This window comes from Pan troglodytes, chromosome 4 (assembly GCF_028858775.2).
Source record: "Pan troglodytes isolate AG18354 chromosome 4, NHGRI_mPanTro3-v2.0_pri, whole genome shotgun sequence".
In the NCBI taxonomy this organism is placed as follows: domain Eukaryota; kingdom Metazoa; phylum Chordata; class Mammalia; order Primates; family Hominidae; genus Pan; species Pan troglodytes.
Window position 1 is genome coordinate 75,064,482 of NC_072402.2, and position 12,272 is coordinate 75,076,753.

The 12,272-nt window shown below is 38.4% G+C and overlaps 1 protein-coding gene across 2 annotated transcripts in view; it reads right to left on the bottom strand.

Annotated features, from left to right (window-relative positions):
* Positions 1 to 12,272, bottom strand: part of WDR70 (WD repeat domain 70) — a 365,950-nt gene that overhangs the window by 20,887 nt on the left and 332,791 nt on the right. For both annotated transcript variants that reach the window (XM_054684042.2, NM_001280169.1), the window contains 4 exon segments: positions 10,603 to 10,703; positions 8,889 to 8,968; positions 6,777 to 6,893; positions 4,782 to 4,944 (listed from right to left, as the gene is read on the bottom strand). In XM_054684042.2, the coding sequence (XP_054540017.1) occupies positions 4,782 to 4,944; positions 6,777 to 6,893; positions 8,889 to 8,968; positions 10,603 to 10,703 (461 nt within the window).

Sequence of the window (12,272 nt, forward strand, 5' to 3'; positions counted from 1 at the left end):
TTATACACTGCTAATACTGCTATATTATACGTTGCTAATATCAATGAATAATCAGCAAAGAGTATTTATATCAGTATTTTTGAAGACATCTCAGTGATTTGTGTGTAAACATAGACACACATATTTGGAGCAGTTAGCCATTAAAATAACATGCACCATGTTTAACAAAATTTAAACTATGACTGTTTTCTTGACAAATCTTTAGTATGTTTCTAAACAAGGTTTCTGAAGTATAAAAAATCCCTAATAATAATGGAAAATACTCCATTAAAAACAGAAGTGTCAACACAGGCATAATCTATAAGTTTATCTGACTGCCAATGATGTGTTGACATGGATTAGTTTATACACATATAAATACTATTCAAATGAAGGCTAAAGCATGCTATTTCGCTGGCCAGCCTTGATATGACCTCTTAGTTGTTGTCATATTATCCAATTCACTGTTCAGAGATGTTCCATCTGTATTGTTTATTAATATAAATTGTGAACAACCACATTGACATTACATAGTCTGTTCTGCTACAGTACATACAGCAGAGGACACAGTGCTTCCCCTCGATTGCCTCAAATCCTTTTAGCATTACTGGGCAATCTGCTTTCACTCACAGCAGGAGCACCTACCTCTAAAATGCTGGAGAGCTGACAGTGCCTGAAGTGTCTTTCCCAACCCTACCTCCAACCATCACCAATGACCAACAAATAAGGGAGTATAAATACTCTAGTTGCCATGGCCCTGACCAGGACAACTCTGACCACAGTCTCCAGGGTTACCCTGCAGGATTAAGCCAAAGCGACCCTCCCTGGGACTCGGCTTGATACTGCACACTTGATGGCTTCATGACACATCTCTACTCCCCTACTGATTTTCTCTGGGAACATACCCTAATAATTCACCTTTATGTAAATCTTTATCTCAGGGCCTGCTTCCAAGGAATGCATGCTAAGGTGATGTGTTTTTATTTGAGGCAAATAGCTCCTAATAATGAGCAGATAGAGGACTGGTAGCAGTATAAAGATTGAGTTGGTTAATAAAAGGCTTTTTCCAGCATATTAATGTTTTAAAAAGTAATCAGCATCCAGTTTTCTCACAATTAAAGAGAAAACTTTAGGAATACATAAAGACATCTAGAAAAAAACTTGAATATACCTCCAGTAATACAAAAACACACGTCTGTAACTCTATTCACTATAGCATTGTTAGTACTTACAAAATACTGAAACAACCTAAATATCCTTACATAGAAGAATGGTTGAATTAACTATGATAAATTCGTACAACGGAGTACTATGCAACTATGAAAATCAATGACAGTGAGCTCCAAGAACTGATGTAGAGTGATTTCTAGGGCACAGTTCTATGCGAAAAAGAAGCAAAGCCAAAAAAAAGCAAATCAATATGACTTAATTTATATCAAGTTATACATCAAAATATATACAAATCTTTAAATCAATCATACCTCAATAAAGATGGGGGATGAAAAGAAGCTAAAATCCTAAACTGATCAATTCAAATTTCAAAAATAGCATAACAAAAAAGTTGCTGACATATTTATAAATAGTATTCCCACAGTTCATTTAAAGTTAAATTTCATACTAAAATGTTAATGAAGAAACATTTAGATAACCAACTACTTTGTGGATAATCACAGATTAGCAATAATTTTGTGATAAAAGTTGGTTGTGGTTAGTATTTGTATATTAAAAACGGTGACATTTTACTCTATACATGTGTTCATATGTTGTAATTACACTTCACCAAAGATTTTCAAGTGGAACTTAGACCAAAAAAGAAAAAAAGATGATTTACATTATGCTACCCTTCACGTAGGAAATACGGGGATGTAAGAAGATACTTACATATCTGCTCAAGAAATACCCGAAAGATACACCAGGAACTAAAGAGATTATTTAGCTACAAGGGGTGGATAGGAAAGGGACTGAAAAAAAGGGGGACTGGGAATAGGAAAAGGGAGCAGGAATGAAGAGGAAGAGACAGTTCTCTAAGAAAATCTCTTTTAAAGCTCTGACTCCTAGAACCATAGTAATATTTCACACACTCCAAAAAATAAACAGAACGTGAAGAAAACCCAAAAAAGGGAAATAAACACTAAAAAATGAACCTAACTGCATTTCAAATGGCTAACACAGCCACAATCACTGGGGTGGTGAAGAAAGTATACTTTAAGGCTAAAGACAAGAAGAACTGTAAACAAACTATGCCATGCAGATAGGAAAAGTGATTCTTACAGGGATATGAGTTAGCAATTCTAAAACTAGTTAATGTATATGCCAGAACTGAACAAATAAGAGCTGGGTTTCTCATTAACGGAGAAAGAAATTACAAATACAGAAAGGAGAAAAGTTAGGGAACCTGTGGTACAGGACTGAAATCAGAAACATCAATTCAAACTCATGGTTTTACAAATATAACTACAGATTGATACATTCAGAAACACAGATGTGTGTAGATGGGTAGCTTAGTATGCATACATGTATTTCCTAGCTTTGTCAGCAGAGAGGACCTAGAAGCAATGGCACTGCAGTAGCAAGGAGCACATCCAGCACACAGCCTTTCGTTTCTAATCACCATTCTCCAACAAAAGGAGCCACGGCTCTTTGGAGAAGTGGTCGATTCCAGAATGGGGGTAAGAAAAACCAAGATGAGTCTGTAACATCTTGTGGTGCCAGAAAGTAAGGAAGTACTAAAAAAATATATAGGCGCTTGAGAAAGATGCCAGGAGCCATTCTGAAGCCATTCCAGCTTCTATTGGCCAAAGCTGGAACAATTTGAGCAACAAACTAAATGATAGTATTGGAATTTATCTCACAGAATAATGTAAGAGACCATACCAATATTTTAAAAATACTTGAAAAATAAAAAAATGTGGGAGAAGGAACAACTTTTCCTCTAGGCAGAATTCCAATTAATAAACACAGAAGAAAAGAGGGAAACAGAAAATCACCCTTAGGCAAACACCATAGTAATAACTGTTATAGGCAAATTCATTCACGGATGATAAAATTAGACAGCAAAATTGAGGAGAAACAGGATTTGCATAGTCTTAAAATATCACTCCCAAGAAGTTTATCAACTGAAAATAGAATGAAAGCATCTTTACAGTGGAGAAACTTGGCAGATATAACCTTAAGCAAGTGGCCAAAGTTAGCATCACCAGTAATAAGACATCCACTGAGAAGGACACAACATCTCTCTTGTGTTATTTGTGCCAAACATGCATGGTCTCATTCCAAATATAAGAAAATATCAAGCAAACCCCAACTGAGGGAAAGTGTACACAATAACTGACCAGTATTCATTAAAAGCATCAAAATCATGAAACATAGGAAAGGTAACTGTTATGATGGGAGGAGACTAAGTACAATGTGGGATCCTAGAACAGAGAAAGAACATGAGTGAAAAACTGGCAAAAACTAACTAAGGTCTATAGTTTTAGTTTTTTTTTTTTTTTTTTTTGGAGGCAGGGTCTTACTCTGTCACCTAGGCTAGAGTGCAGTGGTGTGATCCTGGCTCACTGCAACCTCCACCTCCGGGGTTCAAGCAATTCTCCTGCCTCAGCCTCCTTAGTAGCTGGGATTACAGGCGCATGCCACCACACCTGGCTAATTTTTGTGTTTTTAGTAGTGATGGGCTTTCACCATGTTAGCCAGGCTGGTCTTGAACTCCTGATCTCAAGTGACCTGCCTGCCTCGGCCACCCAAAGTGTCGGGATTATAAGCATGAGCTAATGCACCTGGGCTAGTTAATAGTATTATACTAATGTTAGTTTTATAGTTTTGATAATTAATTGTACTAAGATTATGTAAAGTGTTAAATTAGGAGGAAGTTGGGTGAGTAGTATATATGTACTCTCTGTACTATTTCTGCAACTTTCCTAAAAATCTAAAATTAAATTTAAAAAGTTTAAAAATTTAGAAACTGAAAATTCTGGCCAGGTGGAGTGGCTCATGCCTGTAATCCGAGCACTTTGGGAGTCTGAGGTGGGAGGACTGCTTGAGACCAGAAGTTCAAGATCAGCCTGGGCAACAGAGTGAGATACTGTCTCTACAAAAAATTAAAACATTAGTTGGGTGTGGCAGTGCATGCTTGTCGTGCTAGCTACCCAGGAGGCTGAGGAAGGAGAATCCTTTGAGCCCAGGAGTTTGAGGTTACAGTGAGCTATGATCATGCCACTGTACTCCAGCATGGGCAACAGATCAAGATCCTGACTCTAAATAAATAAATAAAAATAAAAACGGAAAATTCTATAATAGTACCTATCTTTAATGTAAATGTAGCTGGTTTGATAGCTTTAGGAACCACTCCCTATTCATCCATGCTAAGCTGTCTGAGGGAATACGAGCAGGCAGGATCTACTCTGCAGTGTTACTTACATATACAGCTCTATAAATAAAAGTGAGTTCATAATAACAGACCTACAAACTGCTTCATTTGCTTTTAACCCTCGTCAACTAAGATAATGCACATAAGCAGTGATTTGTTTGTTGTTTGTTTTAATCATAGGCAGGATGGGCTTCACATAATGGTTTACACTATGCTACAACTCTGATGGAATGGGCCTAGTTTTAAAATTCATGATTTTAGAGTCTTATGATACATACAAATGCCTAGGTTTAAAGACCATGAGTACCTGGCCTATTTTTCATATCTAAGTATGAAATAAGAAATAGAGAAGTTAGAACTCAAAAACAACATTGTTATGTTCTCCCCAATTCATTAAACATAACAATTTTCCTGTTTTAAAAAGCTATATTCTCACTTGGAATATGCTGGAGAAACCCAATATGGGCTGTCTTCTGCTGCTTTGGCATGACGCAAAATGGCTTCCCGAGGATTACTGTCATCGGTCTTGTCCAAAGCAATGTTCTTCACAATATAGGAAGAGAGAGTGCCCCCGTGGGTTCCAACTCGGCCACCACGACCTATTGCAAAAGAAAAAAAATCAAATTAGAAACTGAATGAGCATGAGGATACATAGGTATATCTGTGTACACTGTACTTATCTGAGCACAAATCTCAAGAGTACTTGAATTTCATCCTTTCAGCTTAGATTTATGACAATCAGAACCAAAGAGATCGCCAAACCTCAACTTCCCGATAGCACTTTTAAATAGGAAGAGATTTTTTTGTTATGTCTCAGTTGCTTAACTTACAGAATGATACCAATATAGAAAAAATTACAGATAGTTTGCCATCTACATGCTTTAAAAAGTTCCTCTGGCATCAACATTTAGAATTCAATTAATAAAAATAAACAATATTCATTAGATGCTATTTAAATAAACATATCTTAGGGCTTGGCATCTTCCAAGTCCCTTACAGGTACTTTGCTGAGTATTATAAGAGAAAACAAATAAGCTAAACATACTAATTCATGTTGCTCTGCTGTACTATAATCTCCCTATGAAATAGGAACCTCTTTAAGGGCAGGGATTTGTTCCCCACTAGATCTCTAGCAGCTAGTATAGTGACTGGTACTCAGAAAGATGTAGGACTTTTTAGGAAGATAAAATAAACATATGAAAAGCCAAATAATACTAAAAGATTAATTTCATAAATCAAGATAAGAAGAAACTAAATAAGGCAGGAAATAATTAACTGTGAGATAATTTGTATGGCCAGTAACTATTATGGCACTTAGAGGAAGATAGCACTTCAGGCTCAGGTGGTTGAACAGGTCTTTATGAAAGAGATGGATCCAATCTGTGAAAGCTTAGGAAGTAAAGAAGGTTATTTTCAATAAGCAGAATGGGTTAAGTACAAAAATGCAGAAAGAAGAAAGTTCAATGGGTATTTGGGGACAGGACTGAACCAACAGTAATCTCAAAAGATCAGAGCAGGAAAGAAGTAAGGTGTAAAGCTACAGGGGTAGATTTGATTTGGACTGTACAGAACCTTGAATCTCTGGAAAGACAATTGGACAGTGGGAAGCTTATGAAGGTTTGGAGGCTGTAGCAACATGAAAAGCTAATGGAGTTAGGGATTAAAGCTGTGTATAAGACAAATAGAAGTGAGGTGGGAGAAAGGGAGTGACTTGAGACTAAGGTGCATAGTTAGAAGGGTTCACAATAATCCAAGAAAAAATCTTTTTTGGAAACTTTAGTTAGGACGGTGTTAGAAAAAAATGAAAAAAATAATTAAGATAGATATGCAAAATGTTTTCTATGCTGAAGGAGCAGACCAAATAGAAACTACACAGATGATAACAGAAAATGAAATTCTAGTGAAGGTATGTGCTGTACTATTAGCCAGTGCTGCTTGGCTTTCTTCTGGTACCTACTTCTCAAAAACTCTAAAGACTTTTATTCATCTTCTAGTGATATCAACACAAATCTAAATGATGGCCACATTCTGCCTTGTGTGAAACCTTATCCAGCCTGGATTCTGGTCAAAGCGCCCAGTGTTGTACATTAAGCCAATATTGAGAGCAGTGGTTTTAACACTGGGTTCCAAGGTCCACTGAGCCCCCGAGTTCCCCTGAGGCCAGCTAGGAAAACTCTAGTTGGAGACCAAGCAGAAAGGGCCCCAGTCTTCCTCCCTATTTCAGTATAGAAGCTCAATTTTTATCAGCTTTATACATCTGGATTCTGCATCAGCTTTTCTGTTACTAAAAAGAAAACATTTTTAAAACACTAGTAAAATCTCTCTGAAGACAAAGAAGCATCCAGGCCCAAAAGACCTTACCAATTTTATATCAATTACCCCATCCTGCCTCTGAACCCCCTCTGCAGGTCACTAGCTGGATCACAGTCACCTGGGCCTGCTACAGGAGGTTCAGGTTTATGCGACTTCAGGGGATCCAATCTGTCCTTCTCCAGCTGTTTCCTTGTACTCCGTTGGCGGGGCTCACGGAACATAGGCAAGGCATGAGCTACAAGAAGTCACATTTGAAAAATTTCATTATAACAATAACCTTTCCATCCAAAACATAGTTAAAGCATGACTAACTGAAAGATGAAATGGAAGTCATAATGACAGTCTTGATCTGATAATAAAAGACAGTCTTACTGTAACCAATTAGCCAATTTTGCTTGAGACCAGACTCACTGCTCACCTCTCCTGGCAGCTAACAGCACTCAGGAAATACTGTCAAATATTGTCATGGAAACATCGGTGAGGCTCCCCATCTCCCAAACCATGGGTAGCAGTTAAAACTTAATTACCGTGGTTTTGAAAAGAAACACATATTGGGACTGCCTCTTATTTCTTACAGGACCCAAATGTGAATAATGCCAACAGCTTGCTGTCAGCCCTGAAGTTTCCTCAGATGTCTCATAAACACTGGAATCACTTCACACGTTTCTGAAATGTGACCACCTCTCAGGAGGAGTTGACAACACTGAGTAACCGGAAGGGAGGAACACTTATCCCACTGAAACTGGGATAAAGGTTGCCATGAATGCAAGGGGTGCCTAAATCTCTTGGCATGGGGACTTAATGGGGCCTTATCCCTCCTGCTATATGGTAGCAAAATAAGAAAATAAAAACCAAAGTAATATGCGTTCAATTGCTGTTACTGTTTACTCAATGTCAAAATTAAATTTCAGAATATAAAAGATTGTAAGAATTTAAAAAGGAAAACAGTATAATATTCTAGGGGAAAAGGAAAGAGTTATTAGGGGAAGTATTAAATAACTCCCTTTTTTTGCCCCAGAAAAGTACTAGCAGTTTCTTTTGACTCTTACGTGCAGATTAAACCCCCTTTAAAAGAAACTTTTCCCAGGGGACCAGGGGAAGGAAGGGAAAGGTTAAAGGGAATTTATAATATCAATAAAATGTCTATAACACCTCAAAACCTCTTCCAGTATCCCCTCCTACCTTCTACCTATACTGCCAACTCAGGCCAGACCATAACACTCACCAGTAAAACATGCCTGCCTTGAGTCAGGGGAGCTGAGAAACATAGCCACCCGTCACTCAGTTGGGCAACACAACACAACAGTATTTTTAGGAGGGGGAAAATAGCTTTTCACTTCAAACGACTGGAGGAATTTAAGTAGGCCGCATGTAATTACATGAGCTAGACTAGTTATGACACTGACTTTAACACTTCTACTCTTGCAAAAAGTGTCATGGGATCTCTTTACTGGTCATAAGCTCCAAGGGACTTGGTCTCATATGAGACCCACCACCAGTGAGAAAACCCAGCAGTACAGCGCCCCCTGGGCTCCAGACTGAGTCACTGATAAAGTCCACAGGGCCATCCGCTAATGATAATTGCTGTAGCATCCATTATTTCTTTCCTAGCTGTCACCTGTTGCAGGTTTGAGATTGTGGCTCTGGGAACACACATCTGCCAGATTAATGAGGTTGTGTGACATACGTGAGAGAAACCACTCTGCCCTAGTAAGCTTTCTACTCATACCCCAGGTAGTTAATTTTATATACAAATTCCTGTGGATCAGTCTAGCACATGGTCATAGAATTTCAGAGAAAGCTGGAAGAGACCCTTCCTCTGGTCGCCACACTTCCCTGATTAAAAGTTAAGTTGTTCAACATCACATTGCCAGTCAGTGGTGGAACTGGACAAACCCAGGCCTCCTGATTCCAAGACCAGCACTCTTTCTTGTTCACACTTGGAACAGACTGTTACTCTTGAAAAAACTGCTATAAAGTAATGTATTGGACTCGAACAGGCTTTTCCCTTTTGGGTTGAAAGCTGCATGAAATAACCCTGTCCCTGTGAAGAGTCACAGAAGCCACAGAGGTTAGCTGTTACATGACTCGTAGTCCTATCCACATGAATGGGCAATTTTGTAATATATGCCTGAATTCTGAGGGCTTTCTCTGTCTCTAAAGCTATGCAATCAAAACCACATGAGAGTAGAAGAGAGATGCATGATTGAGAGGCATGTTAACGACTTACGGGTGATGATGTAGTCCTGAGTTAGAGTCTCAGCTTGTTTTGCCTTCCGCTGGGTTTTAACCACACATAATTTTGCTCCCCTAACGGGTGTAAAAGCAAATTATTTTCTTTACTTGGTCTTAGAAACAGAAAATTTCATGTTGAAAACATGAGATACTTTCAGGAACATACTCTGTGCATGCACTCCATCTACACAAGTACTTGACTTTCTGAGGGATGGCAACAGATGGGCTCTCAGTGATAATAGCTTAAACTTATGGAAAAGCAAGTCTGTCAGTCAGTGGTTATTAACAAGCAAGAGGGTTGGAGAGGTAACAGGGCAACAGGACACAAGTTTACAAAACCTATAGGAATAATGTGAAATTTTAAGATCTTAAATAATAAAATTACCCAACCTTTTCACTCTAAAGGTCACAGGGTTAAAATTTTAGTTTATGTCTCAGACTAAAGCAACCTGGGTGGTCTACACCCCAAATGGCATATGTCCACTTTTCAAATACAAGAGTACAAGTGTCTGGAACTGAGTTGGCTTGGCAGTGTTGCCGAGGGGCTATGGCCCAAGAATGTGTGGGATTAACCAAAAATGTGCTTAGAACATTGCACTTCTCCTTAGTAGTACAGAGTTATCCTTTTCAAGAGAAGCAAATACAAATAAGTAAATTTCTTAAAGCAAAGCTTCCACAGAAAGTGCCTTCTAAATGGGTGCTATCAAATGAGGCTCATCATTTTCTCAAGTGAAACAGACTCCCATCCTAAGTACATTAGCATTTTTAATTTCTTTTTTAAAAAACAAATAAAATCCTATTTGTTTTCAAATACCATAAATATACTTTATTGTATAAGGCCAGGATTCCAACTCTAGTCCAGGAAGCTCTGAAGGAAGACGGGGCTGTCTGCTTCTATTCAGAGCAAAATTATGGCCAATGAATATTCATTAATAGAGGCTGGCTTTCCTTTCCTCAAAGGATGTGGGACCTTAAAACAGGTTTATATGGGACCCCAGTAAATTTCACATGTGAATTTTAATGCTAGTTAACCAAGTCTTACTCTAAAGAAAGAGCTTTTCAGTCACTGTACTTTAAAAGAGAGAAACAAAACCATCTTTTCTGGGTGATGACACATATCCATCTTTGTGCCTAAGCAAAACGGAAATAACTGAGGAAATGACTGAACCTCTAGTTACGTTTTCAGACTTTTGAAATACAGTGGTATGCTTAAGTTTGAAACTTGGGTGGGCATGGGGGTGGAGGGGAAACGTATCTGTGCTGTCCCTTTCTGCGGACAGAGACATCCAAACCAGTAACTGCTAGAAGCCAAAAAAGAAAGAAGCAAAATGGACAAGCCGATTCCATTTCCTGTAAGTGGTTAGTTCCCTGCTTTGTTAAATCTCTTACATGTATCACTGCTAATGCCTCTGTCCAGGGTGGTATGCAAAGTGGGCAGAACGTTTTTCCCCCTTGCACTCAACATTTCAGCTAAACAACTGCAAATTCCCAGGAAACTTTCGCTTTGAATTCAGTGTGGATCAAGGGCAATATTCAAATCCTTTTTAAAGCACAATACCAGGAGTTTGAGGCTTTACTTTGTTCCAGCTGCATTTTCTAAATGGGTGGATCTCCATCAAAGTGGGAAATAAATAAAAGCGGGGGTGGGAGGGAAATCCCTCCCCCCAGTTGTTGTCATCCATCTAAAACAGGCAATACTTATGAAATACCTCTGACTCTTGTTGGGGTCGTAATAGACTTTAGCCAATCCATTTCCAGTTCCAACCATGATCTGGTTCAGCTTTGGATGCCACAGGCAGCGAACAACACTCTGCAAAGGAAAAGCGCAGTGGTTGACTAAAGAGGCCAGATAAAAATGGAAACAATCCTGCTGGTACTTTGATGGCTAGTCTACTATATCAAATATCATCCTGATGGTTTACCTCTAACTTTCAGACATTTTCTTTTAAACCATAAAGTTGTGTTCCTGAAGTAAAATTCCATTCCATCACTTATTATCTGGGTGATACTCCATAAAAATAAAAAAGATGTTCTCTTCCTGACATTATCTCCCTTTCTGGACAGCCCTGAAACCACAAAATTAGGTTTCCCAGGTCCATTACCACGTGAGGCTGGCATCATGGAATGCTAAATCCACATAACTCAGTTACACTTACCACTGAAGCGAATTTCATGCTCTTACACACATACAATATGTCCCTCTGGACAGCAGATTGAGACCAGGTGGTTATTGTTTTTAGTTCACAAAGATCCAAATCTCATAAAGCTTTTTCAGAAACAATGCACATTTGTAGGCATTTAATAATGTCTCCCTATCTATGAGATAAAACAGCAGGACAACAGCAGAAGTAAAACAGAGATACAGAATACAAAGACTTGACATTAACCTGAATGAAAAGCTGTTTAAGAGAAGGTTCACTGGAAGTTATGATCCTATGAATTCATTACTGGTAAGGAAAATAAGTGGTGCTCTGGGGCTGAAAAGAACCACAAGTTCTCAGTGAGAACTATAACCTGTTTTTAATTTTTGTCTGTGGTAAGAGGGCAGAGGTGGGAAGGATAGCGTGGATAGAATTAAAGGGAAAAAAGATGAAGCTAATGTTAGTAAACAGAAACCCCATGTACTAGGTTCTATAGAACTCACTCTGATAGAACAAGATATGAGTGGAAGCATTAATTCAATGTTTATTAATAATCTATCACTTGTCAAACTATATATAGGGACTAAAGGGGAAAAGGGTATGATTAGATATTAGCATTTTATAGTTCTAGTGGTAAAATGAAAATCATGACTACGTCTCCTAAATCTACTTTGGGCTGAATTTCTTTGGTTCCTTGTCTCTATTCATTCCACTCTTTTGTTAAGACAGAGTATCTTGAAATCTCTCAGATCCTTTTTGATAGAACATTGACTCCCAGCTGGGCATGGTGGCATGCGCCTGTAGTCCGAGCTACTCAGGAGGCTGAGGCAGGAAGATTGCTTGAGCCTAGGAGTTTGAGGCTTCAGTGAGCTATGATTGTGCCACTGCATTCCAGCCTGGGTGACAGAGTGAGACTCTGTCTCTTAAAAAAAAAAAAAGAAAGAAAGAAAGAAAGAAAGAAAAAAACAAAGAAATAAAAATTCTGACTCCCATGTGAATGGCAAAAAAATAGGCCAAAAAAAAAAAAAAATAGGTAAATGGCTGCAAACCCTTACCTGAGATTCCAGAGGAACTAAGGAGAAAGCTGAAAAGAGTCTACAAGACTTTTATTTAATTCATATCTGATTTAACAGACTTACTCTAGAAGAGTGGTTCTTAACCTATGTACCACTGAAGAGGATTGGGATATTGTACAGAGAAAATCAAATCAGAATGGCTGTGTTTTCCCCATCAGTTGG